The following is a 21,819-nucleotide window of genomic DNA, read 5'->3' on the forward strand; positions in this document are numbered from 1 at the left end:
TAATTCACTCAACACTTCTAATCTAAAAAGGAGGCAAAGTGGTCTTGAACTACAAACCAATACAATAAACTACTTACCAAAAACGAAGACAATCTCGTTAAGGTAATGTGGGGGGGGGGGGGGGAGGGGGGGAGGAGGGAGGGAGGGATAGAGATGAGAAGATGCACTATGAGAAGAGAATAATTATGTGAAATTAATAAAGGAAAGATTTAGGATGAATATCGGGAATTTTTTTCCTGACAATGAGGCTGTGGAGTCTCCCAAGAACAATGAGACAAAACTAGACAATGCAAAAAAAGGAATACTGTCATGAATAATTGTGCTGTAGAGGGAGTGGTATGGGGGTAGTCTAGGCAATTTATTATGTATACGTTTCAGTGATTCTATAACCTGACATTCTGGTTTTCTGAAGCAGACGATTCATCAAATATGGAGAAAAACGTAGTAGGATCCAGTGAAGGAGGGAGATCTGCATCTGGAATTAAACAGAGACTGGGTAATATATAGATAGATGCTCCTGCACAGCACAATGCACACAATGATGCTTCAGACCCATATAAGACAGCTCAAAGTGCCTGTCCTAGCAGGAAGTATTTGGACTCATGCTTAAAAGCACCCCATTTAAAATACAATAGTGGCTCATAGCATTAAGATCATTTGGTTTTGCCATGTTAAAGAAACTCGGAGTAAAAGGATCGTTCTTAATGAGCCAGTGTGCTGTGTCTGGAATTTTCTTTATAGCTTGTACCTTTTTTCTTAAGCGTGGTCTCAATTTTCTGCTCATCCTGGTCATCCAAAAACACATTGTCTCTCCGGATTTCTGAGCACACAGCTAGAGGCTGGGTTATGTCTGTCAATAAGGAATAGTAATCTCATGTCTGACCATCAAGAAGATAATTTTGTCAGCCTACACTCTTTCAGGAAAGAGTAGAGTACACAAGGTCTGAGAAAAGGCATTCTCAGCTACAGCAGTCCAACTGTAGAATACTACCAGCTCCTCCAGAAGGCACTCTAAACGGATATCAGTCTCAAAGAGAGAGTGTATGAAACTCTAGAACTGTACTCAGGAAAAGGAGGAAGGATCCTCAGCTATTAGAATTATTAGATTTGCAGGTCTCTTTAAATAATCACACCTCTTAATCAACAGAACACTGAGCATCTGAGACCCCTGAACAAGACCAACACCAATTAAGCATGTTCTTTTCACTATTCTAATCCACACAGTTCTGCTATTCATTTGAATGACTACTTCCCATCAGCACAGCCTTCTCTCAAAATGGTATCAATGCAAACAGAACTTACCTTTGGAGCACGGCTGTTCGTGCTGCTGAGCATATTCTGCCAACTGGGACTCACTGTGAACAAAATATAGGCAAGTTTTTAATACATGCATGCAGCCCCTAACTAGACTTAGTAGACGAGCAAGCTGAACTAAACATTACTCTTCTCAGACAAATTATTAAAATCCTCTGAAGACAGATACCTGATTCTGTTCAGAGGCCAATACAGAGATCAGGGTATATTTTGATGTATGATCATGGTTTTTGGAAAAAACTATGAGGAAAAATTAAAACAGGCTTCCCAGAAAGTGATCCATACTAAAAAAAGCAAACAAAACCACATTGAGGCAAAGCCTCTCCACCTCCCGCTCCCAAAGCAAATCCTGCACTACCTTTGCAATCCAGTCAGTTTCTTCACAAGAGATGCTGCAGTGAGTGCTACTGCACTGGAGAAAGCAACTTCTCCTTGTGCTTCAAGAGGCTCTGAAGTGCCCACCAAAACCGATTCCATTCTTGCAGGCTCCCTGTCTTCTGTTGGCTGTGACCATGAAAGGGGGAGTGGCAGAGGTGAGAGAGACAGCACTCAGTGAGCTAATTGCAAGCCATACTACCAACTTCCAAAACTGTATGCGATAGCACTCCGTGTGTAGTTAAAGTCAAGGTAGATTGATCCTTATTTAAAATCACCAATTTTAATGATTTAAAATCAGAAAGCAGATAACTTATTTAAAACAATTTAAATCATGCTTCCTGTATGCACTTTATTTTTCTAAAGAAAGATTCTCATTGGTTGGTATAATAATGATGTGCTGATTTTATTATTTACAATTAAATATAGTTTTTACACTAAATTGGGTACTTCATTAGCCAAGAGGATACAGCATAACTACACATTTATTTGAGCAATTACATAGCTTAATATAGAAATTAAGAGTGTGAATAAATGTAAGAAAGTGCATGGTTAGAAAGTGTATTTACTAGATAATTAACTGTTTATTCATAATTTGTGTCTAGCTGTATTTGGATGGACGTTAGAATTCTGTTTGGGCATTTTTAAACAGCAGTTTTATTTCTAGTTAAAAACTACCTTATGTATGCATTGGATACATAAGAAAAAAAGTATTTCTGCTAAACTTTCCAGCAAATTACTAACACCTGGAAAAAAGTAAAACACCAACATTCACTTCACTTTTAGGATTGAAAATTATATAGAAATGTAGTGCAGCATATGACAGACTGCCACATTTATAAAGGTTGACATCAGAAATGAAAAATGTTTTCTTCCAATTCAATATGTAAAAAGCAGCCTTTAGGTAAATAAGTTTGAGGTGGGCTCTTGCATTTAGTATATTTTTATTTACACAATTTCAATAGACGCTCAGGACTTAACATAGGTTGTCAAATTTAGTTTTAAAAGAAAAAAATTAAAATAAAAAAATCAGATTTAAATAAGTCAGATTTTTTAAAGCCATTAATTTTTATCCATCATACTTAAAATAAACTGGGGGGGGGGGAAACCTATAGAAAACAATATTTCTCTCATCTTTCAATTATTAGGGTGGTGGCCTTACAAGTTATTTATACCAAACATTTAAATATCCCTTCAGAGTAAGACGGAGAAAACTGTACAAGCCAGATAAAAACAGGAGTCACTGTTCCATTAGAAGTTTCATCTGCCTTCATACAAGTAGGCCATTAGCACAAATGAACAGGGAAGAAGATACCTGCTCAGATGGTCTCTGCTGCTGGTCATCATCTTTCTCCTTTAGCTTCTTCTCCAGCTCTTCAATCCTCCTCTGCATCTCTGCTGTCTGCTGTGCTATGGCATGAAACTCCTCTAAAGAAGGAAAGCCTAATTAAAGTATTATGTATTCCTTATGAGTAACCCTGTAGCCAAGCCCAAACTATGCACATCCCCAGTAACAGACAAGATCCTCTTGTAAAGAAAAAGTTTCCCCACCTCCTTCCTGGTGAGTGGTATTTATTTAAGCAATTAACTAGGGCTGTCAAGCAATTAAAAAAATTAACCGCAATTAATTGCACTGTTAAACAATAGAATACCTTTTATTTAAATATTTTTGAGTGTTTTCTACATTTTCAAATATATTGATTTCAATTGCAACACAAAATATGCAGCGCTCACTTTATATTTATTTTATTACAAATATTTGCACTGTAAAAAAAAAATAGTATTTTTCAATTTACCTAATACAAGTATGGTAGTACAATCTCGATTGTGAAAGTTGAGCTTACAAATGTAGAGTTATGTACAAAAAATTGCATTCAAAAATAAAACAATGTAAAATTTTAGAGCCTGCAACTCCACTCAGTCCTACTTCTTGTTCAGCCAATCGCTCAAACAAGCTTGTTTACATTTGCAGGAGATAATGCTGCCCACTTCTTGTTTACAATGGCCCCAGCAAGTATACACTTCAAATTCAATTACAACACAGAATATATATGAAAATGTAGAAAAATATCCAAAATATTTAATAAATTTCCATTGCTGTTCTATTGTTTAACAGTGCGAATAAAACTGCAATTAATTTTTTTTAATCACGATTAATATTTGAGTTAATCACATGAGTTAACTGTGATTAATCGACAGCCCTACTATAACAGAACCAAAGAGGATAGGAAAGTAAAAAGGCCCATTTGCCAAACAGATCCAGTTTAATCCCTGCTGTTCCTGGATAAACCCCTATAGTTGAGGCAGACAGCACACATTCCTTCCTAGGAACAGCTTGAGGAGTGCTGTCATCCACAATGGTTCACCTGTTAACACTGATGAGCCAGTGAACCTTTTCCCCCCTCCCCATCCCATTATAGACCTGCACATAAGTCTTCTCAGTCCTCGGTTGCTGGTTTTCTACTCTTAGTATCAACAGGTGCTAAGCAACAGTCCTACCTGATGCTTTGCCTTCATCAGTAGCAATAATGAAGGCTGCCACACCTAATGGAAACTGTAAATGTAGTTTTCTTATCAATCTGAAGAAACTTCAGGTCATCCCATTTTGATGCATACCTTCCCTTCTCTTTTTTGCTTTCTTTCTATATATTTCAGCTCGAATCTCCTCCAAGGAGAACTCCTCTACTCCAGCATAAACTCTCTCTTTACAATACATTGCAACCTCTTTCTTCTCCTGACTGTCCTGTTGATGGTTTTGCACCCGTTGTAGTGGATCTTCTTCCTTCCCAGGCTTCCGAGCACTTAAAACATGATTTATGCTGGGCTCAATTTTGCAGGGAGTACTAAGAGAACAAAAGATAATTAACATTCAGCACATAATCCCCAGAGGGGAGCATGGATGGAAGTATGGATATCTCAAGGGATCCAGTTAAGTTCAGGACAGCCTATGGGCAACATAAATCAGCTCATGAAACAGGAAAGGCAACAGAAAGGAATGGAACAGCAGAAAATTTGTAAGTAGACACCTATGGGTAAGTGGTAATGAACACAAGCACCAATAAGGTCTAGTCAAATAGTATACACTCGCTATACAAACACGTACGTTCTAGAGTGGGAGTTTTTGCCTTTAGTCCCAGAGACCCTTATGGATTAATTTGCCATCTGCAGCTTCTTGTCACCAATCACCTCCCCCTCTCCCCCCGACTCCTTTTGTTATCTAAGCAAGAAAAGTAAGCCTTAAGACAACAGTTACAACCGTCACCACTCCCAGTCAATACAGACTTGTGAACAACTGAATTTGTGAAATCTGTTTAACTCTGTGCAAGATGATGCTTATTGAAATTCTAGTGAAGAGTTCTGTGGAAAAAATCCTAATGCAGAAAGTTAAAACTTAAGTTTTCACATTAAGAAAAGTGAATGTTTAAAATTAAATAGACACAAGTTAAGAGGGAAGGTACTGTACATCTGAGGTCAGGCTTCGGTTATGGGGGATACAGGTATCATTTGCAAGGATGAAAAAAGATGCATACATATCGCATAACCTGCATAGACCCAGATTGGGGTGCAAGGGTTTTTAAAGTGTCAGTGGATAAGTGGGCTCGGGTACGCCACCCATGGAATGAATAAGGAGTCCAAGTCAGTATCGGTGTAATGGATAAGTACATGGGTGGGGTGTGTCCCTTGGTCTGTCAGGGAAGGAAGTGGGTTATTTCCCTGGTCGGCGGTCTCAGTTACTCAGTGTGGTATTGGCGGCGTCCTGTGATGTGTTCTGTATAAATGTCTCTGGACCACCTGATGGTGTCGGACACCATGAGCTGTCTCATGAGCCGGGCGTAGCGTTGACTGACTCCGCATGCTCTCAGAACTGGCTCGTTGTGGGGGTCCCACGAGCCTGGCGCGTATCTGGACCTCGTAGCCCTGGGCTCTCAGGGTCTTGGCCAGCCTTGAGAGAACCCTGAGGCTAGCATGAAGATTTTGAAGCATGCAAGCTATAGGCCTCACAGCTGGGTTTGGGAAATTTGCTAGAGAGTCAGCTAAATCTATTTAGGACCCTTCTACCCCCAAGCTTTCACATTCTGATTTTCACTCTGTAAACATGGTTCCAGTTAAACTCTTTCAAGCATAGTTTGGAGCAGGCCAATGCCCATAGCCTGGACAGAACAGGACAGATTTTTCTAAACTGTTCCCATAAGGTATAGCCTCATCCAAAACTGACTGGCCAGACCACTTGGAAAGCTAATTTAGGTGGAACCATATTTAAAATGTTTCTCAATTCCCTTTAAATATAAGTGGAGACAGGACCACACTGTGCAAACAGAAAAGGTTCAACCTATACTATAGGAAACAACCATGTCAGGGGACCCAACTATATAGCACGAGGCGACTCCCATAACAGGTGAGATATGTTTATGTCTTTAGCATAGACAGGACCTTACCTTGTTATAAGCATGTTCCTGGATTATGATACACTTTTGGATACAGCTAGGTAGCATGGTTCCGGGACATGGCTTAGATTCCATGCACAATATACAAAACTATGGGCTTAGCTACACAGAGCAGTAATGCACAACAGTGGGGTGTGAATTCTAATGTGCATCAACATTTTGTGCATGGAATCTAACTGGCCTGTGTAGACTCTGATGGAGGACACTAAAAGTTCCCTAGAGAGCATTAATGCAGCACTGTTCACACTGTGTAGACAAGCCCTTTGAATTAGGGAAAATCTGTGCTGCAACCAAGCCCTTGATGCTCTTGCTTTTGTATTTTATACACAGTCAAAAAAGAAGCAATGTTCCACTCACTTTCACTACTGCAAGATAGCTGTGGCAAGAATAACTACCAGTCACCTTCTCCAGAAAGGGGTAAACAACCTCAACATTTTTTTCCGGAGTGTATGAAGCGATAAAAACATCAGAGGAATTTACAGGCATTTTAGTGAGCAATGCACAAGCAGGAAGCTAGGTTCAAGCCAAGTAACATACTCCTCCATACTGGTCATGGAAACTTTTTGAAAGCTTTCTCAAAAGAAAACCCCTTTTTAAGCTGACTCTAAAGTTCCAAAGGACATTATGAAACATAGCTACAAACCTGGATCAGACTTGGCTGCTCCCTACCATCACACAGACAAGGCCATAGACTTATGAAGTAGACTTTTGAGAATTCAGGGCAGCTGTGTCCTTCTCCCCAACCCTGCCAGCTCCCACTACAAGCCTTCTGAGGAGATAGAAACTCACATGACTTGTTGCTGTGCAGACTCTTCCACATATGGGGTAAAGCTGGGCAGCATACAGGGCACCTCTACACCAGAGTTCATGTTACCGCGAGGACGCTGAGGGAGCAGAAACGTGATGTTAGCAGCTTAAAGATTCATTCTTAAACACACCCATAGGCTGATTTGTTCTCCTTCTCTGCCCAGACTTTTTGATGTCCGCAATGACAACTCATTAAGTCCTTAAAAATCCTGCCTCCATAAAATCCCATTTCTCTTCAGCACTTCAGTTTCCTTCCGCTATGCAGTCAAGTTACAAAATTTCGAAATAGCCAACACCCCGAAAAACAGTGACACATAGGAGTCTAAAAGAAAGGTCTCATTTCCAGAGATGTTGATAATCCTCATTACCCAGTCAATATCTTATTTTTTCCTCTTCCACCCACTTTTCGCTTAAGATTGCCCCAATACTTCAGCAGCATAATCTCTACTCTCAGCTGAGTGCTTCCTGACTTCCCCATTTTCCTCCCTTGCAGATTATGACCAGGATGTCAACAACCCTTGTTCCTTCTCATTCCCCTTGACTTAATTAAAAATAGGGCTGTCAAGCGATTAAAAAAAAATGATATGCATCCGAAGAAGTGGGCTGTAGTCCACGAAAGCTTATGCTCTAATAAATTTGTTAGTCTCTAAGGTGCCACAAGTCCTCCTGTTCTTCTTTTTGCGGATACAGACTAACACGGCTGCTACTCTGAAAAAAAAATGAATCGCTATTAGTTGTGCTGTTAAACAATAGAATACCATTTATTTAAATACTTTTGGAGGTTTTCTACATTTTCAAATATATTAATTTCTATTACAATACAGTGTACAGTAACCACTTATTATAAATATTTGCACTGTAAAAAAAATAGTATTTTTCAATTCACCTCATACAAGTACTGTAGTGCAAGCTCTTTATCATGAAAGTTGAACTTACAGATGTACAAAAAAATAACTGCATTCAAAAATAAAACAAAAAAACTTTAGCACCTACAAGTCCACTCAGTCCCGCTTCTAGTTTACAATGTCACCTGAAAGTGAGAACAGGCGTTCACATGGCACTATTATAGCTGGCGTCGCAAGATATTTATGTGCCAGATGTGCTAAAGATTCATGTGTTCCTTCATGTGTCAACCACCATTCCAGAGGACATGAGTCCATGCTGATGACTGGTTCTGCTTGATAATGATCCAAAGCAGAGCGGATGGACGCATGTCTATTTTCATCACCGGAGTCCGATGCCACCAGCAGAAGGTTAATTTTCTTTTTTGATGGTTCGATTTCTGCTGTTTCCGCATAGGAGTGTTGCTCTTTTAAGACTTCTGAAAGTATGTATGTGCCACACCTCGTCCCTCTCAGATTTTGGGAGGCACTTCAGATTCTTAAACCTTGGGTCGAGTGCAGTAGCTATATTTAGAAATTTTACATTGGAATGGTGGCCAAAGCATGAAGGGACATACGAAAGTTTAGCATATCTGGCATGTAAATACCTTGCAACGCTGTCTGCAAAAGTGACATGGGAAAGCCTGTTCTCACTTTCAGGTAACATTGTAAAAAAGAAGCAGGCAGCAGTATCTCCCATAAATGTAAACAAACTTGCTTGTCTTAGTGATTGGCTGAACAAGAAGTAGGACTGAGTAGACTTGTAGGCTCTAAAGTTTTACATTGTTTTTGTTTTGAATGCAGTTATGTAACAACAAAAATCTACATTTGTAAGTTACACTTTCAGGATAAAGAGATTGCACTACAGTATTTGTATGAGGTGAATTGAAAAATACTATTTCTTTTGTTTATCATTTTTACAATGCAAATATTTGTAATAAAAAATATAAAGTGACCACTGTACACTTTGTATTCTGTGTTGTAATAGAAATAAATATATTTGAAAACATAGAAAAACATCCAAAAATATTTAATAAATTTCAATTGGTCTTCTATTGTTTAACGGTGTGGTTAATTGCAATACTTTTTTTTAGTTAATCGCATGAGTTAACTGCGATTAATCAACAGCCCTAATTAAACTTCAGATACGGTGAACCACACTCCATTCACTTGGACCAACATGCTAGCTATGCAAGCACGTTTCATTCTCTTAATCAAATTGCCCTTTAACTAGTGGCAATTCTTTTCTCAGGGTTTTCATAATTTGAGTCCTTTGCTCTTTCCTACTCTTCCTTCTCAGTTGTTTGATTTCTACCATTTTCACTCTCATGATACTCAGGTGGTCATATTTTCTACTGCCCTTTGACTCTTCCACATCTGTTCTCGCCATCTGCTCTGACTAAGTCACTCAGGTATTGGAGTGATGGAGGCCAGAAGTACCTATTTAAAACAAACATTTGACTTAATTTCAGCTGCTCTCAGCTAACATCTGATATTAAACTGCTTCTTTTTAAAGAGCAGCCTGAAGTACAATCCCTTCTCCCCCCGCCTTTCCCTGTCTGTCTGCAAGCCACTCTACATTGCTAGAGTACTGCCTCGATGGAACTTCTCCTCAACATCTTCTTGATGCTTTTGGTGGATCACCTTAACTGTCACCACTCTAAGTCTCAGTTCTCCGGCCACCAGACCTGTGGAATGTTACTGACCCCCTTCCCATGCATACAAGGCTGCACAACCATATCCTCAAGCTGTTCCACAGGTTGTGCTTCACTAAGCCAATTTAGCTGCAGCTAGTTAGTCTTCTGCTTTGCTCTCATCTCATCTGACTAACCAAAATTTGTGTGTGGGGGTGTGTACACACCTTCTCTCCTGTCCCTTTTCCTACTCCACCTTTGGCCAGCTTCTCCCCTTTCCACCCCACCCTAACTCCATAAAAGGGTATGAGGTCTCTTCTGTTGCACCTTCTCGTTAGCAAGAATTAGACTCAGCAGACATATCTGTTGATTTCACAGTGCAAGGGGAGCTTTCTTATAAATCAGTGGAGCTAAGGGGCTGGAAGCAGAGATGTGGAGATTTTTTAGGAAGTTATAGAAATAGCCTGGCTTAGGAAGAAATCTTAGGTTGAGGCTTCTGTTATTGTTATGCGAGTTACAATAAAGCTAAATCATAAAGGAGAGGTAAGTTTGACTTCATATATAGCATGCATAGACTTAATTTGAAAGAGACTGGGAAAAATCACCTACTCTTATAACCTCCCTCCTTTTTTAGGCAACCAGCCTTGCCACTCCTTACCTTGCCTGAGTTCCAAGGTCCTGCCTTCAGTTCGTTCTCTTTGGCCCTTCCTGTTGGGGGTGCTGCCCATGGCTGTGGTGTAAGTATAGGAAGCTCAGCTCTAGAGATTGAGGCTGTGTTTTCATCAAATACAGCAAAATTTGGGCCATTTGACACCTGTTGAGATGTTGAATTCTGGAAGCTTCGGCCTCGGTTTGCAGCTAGATGTAAAAAGGAGACAAGCTGTATATGAATAATGTTAGGAACACTCAACTACCAATGTCAGCTATTTGCATACTATACTCAAGTGTATTTTTGACATCACAAGATTACTGTTTTTCAATAAGCAAAAGGATTGACCAGCCAAACTTACCTTTAAGAGCATCGCCTACTCGACTGATTGGGGCTCTCACATTTTTCTTCCCCTTGCCTTTCAGTTCTGCCAGTGAGCTCCTTTGGGTTTCAGTTATAACAGGAAGATCCAACTCCTCCTCATCTTGCTCAAGTCCCAGCAGGGTCTGTCGAGAGACACGGGCTTGAAACTGCCTGAAGAAATGCAAAAGTCAGTGTGAATTTCACTATGCAGGTTGCCTATTCAGAGCCATACAAAACAAATCCATTTTTACTCATCCCACGGGCAAGTTTTACCTGTGATGGGACTGTAGTTTGTCTTGAGGCTCAGCCCTGCGCTGAAGCCCTTCCTGGAATATTAAATCTGCTTTCTTATAACTACCTCTCGCCTCAAGCGCCTCTGCCCATGTGATGTAGAATAACGCCAACGATGTGCCAATTTCCTGGCTGTGTAGATAACTGTAGAGGTCCAACGGCTCACTACAGTAGTTTCCCTGCAATAGCCCAGAAGTTTCAGTGATTTACTGCACCAATAAAATAAAAAAAAAAATAAAGACTCTGGGTCAATTGCTGCCCTTTGATGCACCTGCAAGGCTTCCATTGTTTTCAAGTCAAGTTCCACAGGAGCAGACCCAAGGTTAGACATAACTCTTTGCATTTAAGGGAAATATCAAAAGTTCACAAGATGAGGAAAGCAATTGCTAGAAGATTCAAATATAGTGCTACTAAGCAAGACTGCTATTGTTACCTATGACTCTATGCATATACTTAATGGGTGGTAGAACTGTTCACTTAATTCCAGCCCATAAACTTACATATGGGCATTTTCTCTCTTTAATTTTTCTTTATAATAGTGTTTAAGAATTGTGTAAGGTGCCAGACTAATGGCCCTGGAGGCAAAAGTCCTGTTAATCCTCAGAACAGGCACACACTACCCTGTCAACAGCCTGACATTTGGGGAATGGGAAGAGAAGCAAGAAGAAAGACTACCTCTAGCATCCAGAAGGGAACTTAGGATTTAGGGAAATTCATTTGGTACCAAACTTAATTTGGTACCAACTAAGATGCAAGTTAGTGGTAGTTTTGATGTGGAATTGAATGGGCATCCTATAGCATTAACTTTAAAATCACTCCCGAATCAGGCTAGATTTAGAACGGTGACCTACAAGCCACCATTGCTAACCTCAAGCCATCCAGTCCCTCCAACAAATGCACCTTGTGAAACCAGAACAGGAGGAGTACTTGTGGCACCTTAGAGACTAACAAATTTATTAGAGAATAAGCTTTTGTGGGCTACAGCCCACTTCTTCGGATGCATAGAGAATGGAACATATATTGAAGAGATATATATACACACACACACACACACACACACAGAGAGCATGAACAGGTGGGAGTTGTCTTACCAACTCTGAGAGGCCAATTAAGTAAGAGAAAAAAAAGCTTTTGAAGTGATAATCAAGATAGCCCAGTACAGACAGTTTGATAAGAAGTGAGAGAATACTTACAAGGGGAGATAGATTCAATGTTTGTAATGGCTCAGCCATTCCCAGTCCTTATTCAATCCTGAGTTGATTGTATCTAGTTTGCATATCAATTCCAGCTCAGCAGTCTCTCGGAGTCTGTTTTTGAAGTTTTTCTGTTGTAAAATAGCCACCCACAGATCTGTCATTGAATGACCAGACAAGTTGAAGTGTTCTCCCACTGGTTTTTGAGTATTATGATTCCTGATGTCAGATTTGTGTCCATTAATTCTTTTGCGTAGAGACTGTCCGGTTTGGCCAGTGTACATGGCAGAGGGGCATTGCTGGCACATGATGGCATATATCACATTGGTAGATGTGCAGGTGAACGAGCCCCTGATGGTATGGCCGATGTGATTAGGTCCCATGATGATGTCACTTGAATAGATATGTGGACAGAGTTGGCATCGGGCTTTGTTACAAGGATAGGTTCCTGGGTCAGTGTTTTTGTTCAGTGATGTGTGGTTCCTGGTGAGTATTTGCTTTAGTTTGGGGAGTTGTCTGTAAGCGAGGACAGGTCTGTCTCCCAAGATCTGTGAGAGTGAGGGATCATCTTTCAGGATAGGTTGTAGATCTTTGATGATGTGCTGGAGAGGTTTTAGTTGGGGGCTGAAGGTGACAGCTAGTGGTGTTCTGTTATTTTCTTTGTTGGGCCTGTCTTGTAGAAGGTGACTTCTGGGTACTCGTCTGGCTCGGTCAATCTATTTTTTCACTTCAGCAGGTGGGTATTGTAGTTTTAAGAATGCTTGATAGAGATCTTGTAGGTGCTTGTCTCTGTCTGAGGGATTGGAGCAAATGTGGTTATATCTGAGAGCTTGGCTGTAGATAATGGATCGTGTGGTGTGTCCTGGATGGAAGCTGAAGGCACGTAGGTAAGTGTAGCGGTCAGTAGGTTTCCGGTATAGGGTGGTATTTATGTGACCATCGTTTATTAGCACAATAGTGTCCAGGAAATGGACCGCTTGTGTGGATTGATCTAGGCTGAGGTTGATGGTGGGATGGAAATTATTGAAATCATGGTGGAATTCCTCAAGGACTTCTTTTCCATGGGTCCAGATGATGAAGATGTCATCAATGTAGCGCAAGTAGAGTAGGGGCGTTAGGGGACGAGAGCTAAGGAAACGATGTTCTAAGTCAGCCATAAAAATGTTGGCATACCGTGGGGCCACGCGGGTACCCATAGCAGTGCCACTGACTTGAAGGTATATATTGTCCCCAAATGTGAAATAGTTGTGGGTGAGGACAAAGTTCAGCCACCAGGTTAGCTGTGACATTATCGGGGATACTGTTCCTGATAGCCTGTAATCCATCTGGGAATGGCTGAGCCATTACAAACATTGAATCTCTCACACTTCTTATCAAACTGTCTGTACTGGGCTAAGTTTTTTTTCCCCTCTTACTTAATTGGCCTCTCAGAGTTGGTAAGACAACTCCCACCTGTTCATGCTCTGTGTGTGTGTATGTTCCATTCTCTATGCATCCGAAGAAGTGGGCTGTAGCCCATGAAAGCTTATGCTCTAATAAATTTGTTAGTCTCTAAGGTGCCAGAAGTACTCCTGTTCTTTTTGCAGATACAGATTAACACGGCTGCTACTCTGAAACTTGTGAAACCAGCAGAACAGTGCTAATCAACATTTATTTTTTTTAATTATTTCAGGTCTCATATTTTGTAACTTGGGTTAGAGAAGTTACACTAAAACTAGAACCCTTCCTTCCGCCACAAACAAGCAAAGCGTTACACTAGTCTGATCTTCACTGGAAGGAAAGCAGAGATGTTAGTATTACTGTAATACCTAGGAGACCTAGTTATGGACCAAGCCCCCCACCGTGTTGTGCACTGTAGTTACAGAACAACAACAACAACAGTCCCTGCCATAAAGATCTTCCAATTTTACTTTATTCTTTTGACTGTTACTTTAGTTTTGAAGTAGCTACTTTTCATTGTAAGGCAGGTGAGTAGCAGCAGGATTCTCACTTCATCTTAACTATAGATGTTGGACAGTTCAGGATCACTCATTTTCCTACTTGAAGGAACCAATTAAATGATCACTCTGAGGGACAAGGAAAAGGATATGAACTTTATGAAGTGTCCATGTGTGATACTAGCTAGAGGACATTGTGTGTCTTCCAGGAGTAAGGATCTTGCCTAATAGAAGACAGTCTCCCCCTACTGGGATGATGCAGGAGAGAGGGTACGAGGCAGAAGGAACCCAATTCTGGGAAGCAACAAGCCCTTCAAAAGGATGTGCTGCCTCTTAGCAACACACAGGGCATAGGCAATGGAAAAAGAGCCACCTAGAGAAGCCTGTGGACTGCTATTGCATATGATGCACCTGTGCCTTAAAAAAAAATATTTATTTATTTATTTATTTTTTAATGTTTTTGCCTGCTATTGTTATGACATTTAAGATAACTAGAAAAAGATTATAGGAAAAAAAATCTTCTTTTCATTTATTCTGTGTATTCAGTTTCACTGTCAGTTTCCTCTGTTTGTGTGTGCCTTCCATGCAGCAACAGGGGAAAGAAGAAAAACATCAAAGGATAAAAAACCATGAGCCGTTCTGAGGCAGATATAGTAGCTGACATTTCATTTACCCCTCACTTGTTTTTTTTTAATTCTTCTAATTGACTAGATTTCAAGTCAGCTGCATTCCTTTAAGCTTCTTCTGCTCTGTTTAACTGAGCAGAGAATCAAGCTGCATCAGTCTAAAGAAATATGTAGTTTTTCAAATGAATACTTCTGAAGAAAGCCACGTACAATTTCTGTCCAGGCTGAATGACACCAGAAGACTCTTGAAGATTCCATTGGAAGAGCAGTTTTTAAATGCTAGATTGGTATATGAATCCTATATTGTGAACAGCTGTCATGTGCCTGACAGAAGTGTAGAGAACTAATTCTAAATTTACACTGCTAGCAGTCACAGAATGCACTGTACAAAGAAAAGCAGTTCAGTGACATCCGAAAGCTTCAGAAAATGCTTAAGAAAGTACCTAAGAACATCAAAAGGATACTTACAAACTTGAGCCAGAGACTGAGATAGCGAGGGTCTTTGTAGTATCTCTGCTGCTCATTCAGTGCTTTTACAGCTCTCTCCAGCACTGCTGAGAGGTTGCTCTCTTTTCCACCTTGAGGGAATGTTTGCTCTGTCCATTTGATGTACCTGTAGATGGTATAAAAATGGAGGCATCTTAATTTTTATATATTATGAGGAGAAAAGAAAAAAAATTAGGTTTATAGTACTGAGAAAAGATAGACCATAGATTATTACAACAAAAGACATTTCTCTTTGTACACCTTAACCCATTGATGCGGGGGTTTCTGTTAACAAAATGAAAGCACTTTATTACAAGAAGTGAATAGTCCTACATGAAACTCTATAAATTCCAACTATTAGAGATTTTACTGTCCCATTCTAGCAAAATAAAGATAGCCTACCTGTCCCAAACATCCAATGGATCATCTCCAGAGTAAAAGCGGATTTCAGATTCAAATTCCCTAGAAAAGATACAACATGATATGTAAACAGTAGCTCAGTAACTACAAAGATATATAGTTAACATGGCAGAAAACAAGATCTTCACTCCTATTCATATCACTGTGAATATTTCTTCAGAGACAAACTTGTTTATTTCTCCTGCTGCAGGACCAAATCCTGTTTCCACTGGTGTCAAAGGAACCAAATTAGGCTCTTAAACCATCCATGGACACAAAAAGTTTTCTAGTACTCTGACTAGTAACAAGGAGGCATTGGAACAGCCTTTTAGTGTGCATTTCCAAAAGTTACTATCCTGAGAGTCATATGGTCCCATCAAAGAGAATTCTTGTGCCCTGGGAGGGAAAGATAATCAACTGACAGGTAGCCCATGTTGATGGATTATTATCGTGGAGAGGTATTTTTCCCTGACAAGTAGCCGTCCTCACTAGATTATTATGGTAGGAGTTGCGCCTTCCCTGTTCAGTACTTTCATTTGGAAGATTACTATAAAGCAGAGGGGGGGGGGAAAAAAGGAGGGACATCCTCCTGTAATATTTGTATATTCCTCTTTAGAAGAATATTCAGACACAAGAGATTCTCCTTAGTGCAGTGTTCTCAAACTTTTTTATGGGTGACCCCTTTCACGTAGCAAGTCTCTGAGTGAGACCCTCCCTTATAAATTAAAAAAAAAAAAACTTTTTTATATATTTAAACACCATTATAAATGCTGGAAGCAAAGCAGGGTTGTGGTAGACGTTGACAGCTCACAACCCCCCACGTAATAACCTCGCAACCCCTGAGGGGTCCCAACCCCCAGAGTTTGAGAACCCCTGCCTTAATGCTTGCAGTTTAAATGTTCCACTATTGAACCATAAAAGGAATTCCCTTTGGCACCAGCCCTTCATCTATACATTGCATAAAAGACAAATTCCTTTGACAGCTTTAGTGTGCTACAACCATACACAGCAGCATTAGTAAAAATTCAGACTGCACTTCTGCTCCCTACACTCTTCTTATATCCAGGAGACTAATGGTGGAAACTCAACAGAAGGTACAGAAACACTGATGAAAATAGGTCAATATTTTACTCACTGTTTTTGCTGCTGAATAGCTGTGTGGCTAGAAGTCTCCTGCTGAGCCAAGACTTCCTGCAGGGTAGACATGATTCGCCCCTGTCTCAGGGGTTGCACATTCTCTTTACTCAGCTCCCACTCATTCCACTCCTGTGACATGGTGACCTCCCCTGAAACACTGCACAAGAAAGTAAACAATAGAGAAAGGGTGGTCCAGGGCTTCAGGTGCTAGACTGGGACTTACTTGACACACCCAATTCTCTGCCCTGCCACAGACTTCCCACAACCTCAGGCAAGTCACTTAGTTCTCTCTCTGCCTCAGTTCCCCATGTGTAAAACAGGGATAACAGCACTTTCCTGTGTTGCAGAGGTGTCATGAGGATAACTGCATTAAAGATTGTGAGGCAATTAGATGCTACAGTAAAAAGGGGGTGGGCCAGACAGATAGAATACCATGGACTCCTGTTATACGCCTATTAAAGCTACAACTTGAGAAGAGTGAGGATGAGAGAGAGGCCCTTGATGGGGTATTAACTAAATGAACCACCAACTTTAAGTGTTGGCTGAAACAGCACAGCCACTGTGTCTCTTCCATAGACTTGACAGAATTCTAGGTTTTATAATTTTGACAGATAAATAGATGCTTATTTTAAGCATTTTTCCTATTTACAGGTTCACAGTTGCATTAAATTATGGGTTTTAAGCATTTTGTTTCATTTTTATCAATTTACATTTTCACAGTTCTGGAAATTAGGGTGACCAGACAGCAAGTGTGAAAAATCAGGACAGGGGGTGGGGGGAATAGGAGCCTATATAAGAAAAAGACCCCCAAATCAGGACTGTCCCTATAAAATTGGGACATCTGGTCACCCTACAGGAAATGATGGGGGGGGGGAGGGGAGGTCAGGCAATAAGTACTGACTGACAGCAGAGATGGAGGTTCAAAAAGGTAAAGCTTTATAACCATTAAAACACAATCTCTCAACATCACAGAACAAAACTATACAAACTAAACATCCTTAAATCAGAGGCTCTCGGGCTGTGTTTTTTCGTCCTTTGCCTATCCGTAAGGGGCAGTAACGACCGAGAGAAACATGTTTCGGTGGGTTTGGCGGTGCAGGGGGAAATCCAGGCTTGCTGACATTTACCACTAACAATCTCATCCTGCCAAGCCTAGGGGGGAGGGGGGGGGGGAGAGGGGGACTCTGCAGCGGGCGGGGCCGTGTCTGCGCTGGTGCCTCTGCCACAAGGGGGTTTGTAGACCCCCCCCCCCCAGTGAAGGGGGAGACCGAGGTTCTGAGATCGCTGGGGCACGTCCGAAGGCCCGGCCCCTCCCGGGACACCCCGCCGACCCAGCAATGGCTGAGCCACCCCGGAGCCGTCCTGCCTTCAGCGCTCCCCGGGCCGCCCCCAGCGCCCATCCAGGGCCTCCTCCCCTCGAACCGCGCTCACCTACCCGGCGCGGCAACCCCAGGTCCGCGGGCCACGGACACCGCCTCAGCGCCTCTGTAGCTAAGTCCCAACGGCAGCCAGCTCGCTCGCTCGCTCCGTTCAAGAGTTTAAACTTCAACCGCCACCAGCCTCGGCCCCATTGGCCGGTTCCTAGTACCACGGACACATCTGATTGGTCGCGCGGCCCGCCGGAAGCTCCGTGTGCAGAAGGGTAGTTTCCGCTGGGCCCATTTCCTACGGCAGAGCTTGGGGTCGGCGTCCCGGTCCTGTGCAGTGAGAATCCGAGTACGGGTTCGTGATAGGTGCTGCTGGCCCCAGTATCACAGGGCTCAGGCTGACCTCGGCCCTTAATTTAGCTCAAGCCCCACAAAATCGCAGGTCGCGCTCTGGCCCTCAGCCCGCAGGGTCAGCCTTAGTGTTGCTAATCGCACAGACACCCCTGCCCTGCCCCTTCTCCGAGGCCCCGCCCCCGCTCACACTAGTCTCCTTCTGCCCCTGCAGGCTCTCTTCCACCCTCACTCACTTTCACCAGGCTGGGGCAGGGGGTTGGGGTTCAGGAGGGGGTATGGGCTCTGGGAGGGGGCGGGGGTAGGGGGTTGGGCTGCGAGAGGGGGTGAGGTGGCTGGGCGGTGGTTACCTTGAGCAGCTCCCAGAAGGGCAAATGGGAGATATTCCAGAGGACTGGAAAAGGGACAAATATAGTGCCCAGCTATAAAAAGGGAAATAAGGACAACCCAGGGAATTACAGACCAATCAGCTTAATTTCAGTACTCAGAAAAATAATGGAGCAAATAATTAAGCAATCAGTTACAAGGAATGCCAAATAATCCATATGCACAGGAATGTTTATTCAGCCTTCAACACAAAAACAATATTTGGACATTCAGAAAAGCTTGGCTAAGGTTACCCCACCCAAAGGATGTCTCAAGATGGACCTACATCCTCCAACCATAACTTTGCTCTTCTTACCTGCAGTGGCAAATCTTGGAGGAAAAGAGGAAGGGGTAGGTCTAGGGGACAACCATACCAGCTAGTGTTTGGTTGAGCCTTAGAGTCTGACTGAGTAACCAGTTCCCTTCATTCATGCTCATAGTTAACTTCTGAGAGTTGTGTTCAAATCCCTCCCTCCATGACAGTTAGAACTAGGGTGACCAGATGTCCCAATTTTATAGGGACAGTCCCGATTTTGGGGTCTTTTTCTTATATAGGCTCCTATTACCCCCCAACCACATCCTGATTTTTCACACTTGCTGTCTGGTCACCTTAGTTAGAACCATTAAGCTATCCTTATGCAAAAGTGCCATGCTATTCCTCCAACAGTGCTGCATCTTGCAACTGTGCCACTACAGTGTGCGGGGTAACTACTGAGTAGAATACTGTCGGATTTTTTTAAATAAGGGTGAAAGGGAAATTTAGAGGGATCTCACGTGGTTGAGATTTTCACCTTGTTGCATTAAAAAGTATCAGATCAAAAAAAGCCACCTGGGGTGCTGCTGCATCAGAGCAGGCCAGTCATCACCAGTTGATGAGTACTGACTGGACTGCAGGGGAAACAAATTGCTTGGCTAAGCCCAAGAGAACCGGGTCCCTCAGCTGGGGAGTGAGACACCACTGGCCCAGGGCTGGGGGGAGTCCTCTCTCCCCACTGCAGCCCCAGAACTGGGAGAGAGGCATCTGTCCCCATCACAGCCCCGGGCTGAGGGGAGTCCTCTCTCCCTGCCACAACCCAAGCTGGGGGAGAGCCCTCTCTCGCCGCTGCAGCCCCGGGGCTGGGGGAGAGGTGTCTCTCCATGCTGCAGCGCTGCACGCCCCACGCTTCCCCATCGCTACCCCTCACATCACCCCACTGCCCCCACCTACCACTCATTACCCCCGCCTCACCCCACTGATCTACCTACCTAGACATTCTCCAGGCCCACCTGTGGCTACATCCTTTTGTACACGCCTGCACGGCTGTACTAATCAGCTGCACGGCCCTTGATGACCTCTTGTGTGGCTGTGCAGGCACGCAGCTTAGAGGAAACACAGGTTGCAAGTGCTTTGGAGGATAGGATTAAAATTCAAAATGATCTGGACAAACTGGAGAAATGGTGTGAAGTAAATAGGATGAAATTCAACAAGGACAAATGCAAAGTACTCCACTTAGGAAGGAACAATCAGTTGCACACATACAAAATGGGAAATGACTGTCTAGGAAGTACTGCAGAACGGGATCTGGGGGTCATAGTGAATCACAAGCTAAATATGAGTCAACAGTGTAACACTGTTGCAAAAAAACAAACATCATTCTGGGATATATTAGAAATGTTGTAAGCAAGACACAAGAAGTAATTCTTCCCCTCTACTCTGCGCTGATTAGGCCTCAACTGGAGTATTGTGTCCAGTTCTGGGTGCCACATTTCAGGAAAGATGTGGACAAATTGAAGAAAGTCCAGAGGAGAGCAACAAAAATTATTAAAGGTGTAGATAACATGACCTATGAGGGAAAATTGAAAGAATTGGGTTTGTTTAGTCTGGAGAAGAGAAGACTGAGAAGGGACAGGATAATAGTTTTCAAGTATATAAAACGTTACAAGGAGGAGGCAGAAAATTTGTTCTCGTTAACCTCTGAGGATAGGACAAGAAGCAATGGGCTTAACTGCAGCAAGGGAGGTTTAGGCTGGACATTAGGAAAAACTTCCTAACTGTCAGGGTGGTTAAGCACTAGAATAAATTGCCTAGGGAGGTTGTGGAATCTCCATCATTGGAGGTTTTTAAGAGCCAGTTAGACAAACACCTGTCAGGGATGGTCTAGATAATACTTGAGTCCTGCCATGAGTGCAGGGGACTGGACTAGAAGACCTCTCAAGGCCCCTTGCAGTCCCATGCTTCTAACATTCAAGACAGGCAGCTTCATCCTTCTCCATACTGCCTGTGCGCCAGCAGGAGGAGCACTGAGCACCAGAGAGAGAGTCACCCTGCTCTAAGTTCCAGTCCACAGTAGCTGGGAGGAACAAAAGGAAAGTTCTGATCAGTACCTGCAGCCTTGTGGTAGAGTATGCTCAGTCACAGTGTGGGGAGGTAGCCGCATGCATAGGCTGATCAGCACAGGGCACTGTAAGGGGATGGAGCACTCTCAGTGCAGACGGAATCTGTGGAGAATGTAGCTGCCAAACTCTAAGAAGTCTCTACTTCATACATGCAAATTGAGGGTTTTTTTGTTTGTTTGTTTTTGGTTTTGAGGCTTATGACTTGGCCAAATATAGGTGAATTTTCACTGGGGTAGCAAAAGGCACGTACCTGACATCAACTGCCCTGCCAAATTTCAAGTCCCTGATCCAAATCCTGGAGTCACTAAAGCGTCTCACCAAAGCAGTAGTAAGAATATTTTAACATGGGCAAACACTGTATTTTTCTCTAACCTCATTCTTGGCAATGGCTATATCATTTGTAGCTGAAACTTTCCAAAAAAATTCAGGCTTAGGCAGACACCTGGCATGTAGAATGTCAGCCCAAACATTTTAAGTTTGGCAAAGTTGTAAGCAGCTGAAAGCAAGTTCTTATCATGGAAAGAGTTGGGCAATCTAAACTAGAGGTATCGCTACCTGCGCTGCCTATAAAAATAAGCGGTCATATTAAATCAGATAACGTTGGGAATCGAGATAAGCACACAGAAGAGCTTGCAATTATGGGCCTGATTCATCACTATGTTAATCCATTTTTGCACTGGTGTAACCCAACATAAAACTGGAGTAATATAGTGGAGAATCAGGCCCTGTATCAGCACCTCTTATGCTGGGAATGTGACTTCCATTTGGATCATTAATTTGACCTTTGGATGCCTTATTAGATATTGGGTTCTTCTGGGTTCC

General features: G+C 42.4%; 1 protein-coding gene across 4 annotated transcripts in view; it reads right to left on the reverse strand.

The window, feature by feature from the left end:
• The window catches only part of BUB1B (BUB1 mitotic checkpoint serine/threonine kinase B), a 43,179-nt gene extending 24,731 nt beyond the window's left edge, over positions 1–18,448 (reverse strand). Inside the window, exons 1-14 of one of the 4 annotated variants that reach the window (XM_024106674.3) lie at positions 17,973–18,448; positions 16,536–16,694; positions 15,404–15,463; positions 14,984–15,128; positions 10,742–10,938; positions 10,467–10,639; positions 10,115–10,314; positions 6,924–7,018; positions 4,306–4,532; positions 3,005–3,117; positions 1,673–1,818; positions 1,303–1,355; positions 749–850; positions 391–475 (exon numbers count right to left, since the gene is read on the reverse strand). In XM_024106674.3, the coding sequence (XP_023962442.1) occupies positions 391–475; positions 749–850; positions 1,303–1,355; positions 1,673–1,818; positions 3,005–3,117; positions 4,306–4,532; positions 6,924–7,018; positions 10,115–10,314; positions 10,467–10,639; positions 10,742–10,938; positions 14,984–15,128; positions 15,404–15,463; positions 16,536–16,675 (1,736 nt within the window). In that variant the 5' untranslated portion in view covers positions 16,676–16,694; positions 17,973–18,448. Of the gene's footprint in view, positions 1–390; positions 476–748; positions 851–1,302; positions 1,356–1,672; positions 1,819–3,004; positions 3,133–4,305; positions 4,533–6,923; positions 7,019–10,114; positions 10,315–10,466; positions 10,640–10,741; positions 10,939–14,983; positions 15,129–15,403; positions 15,464–16,535; positions 16,695–17,968 lie in introns of all 4 variants that reach the window. The other 3 variants (XM_024106675.3, XM_065593173.1, XM_065593172.1) reach the window with 3 other exon arrangements.
• Between the last annotated feature and the right edge of the window lie 3,371 nt (positions 18,449–21,819).

The sequence above is a fragment of the Chrysemys picta genome, chromosome 4 (genome assembly GCF_011386835.1).
Source record: "Chrysemys picta bellii isolate R12L10 chromosome 4, ASM1138683v2, whole genome shotgun sequence".
In the NCBI taxonomy this organism is placed as follows: Eukaryota; Metazoa; Chordata; order Testudines; family Emydidae; genus Chrysemys; species Chrysemys picta.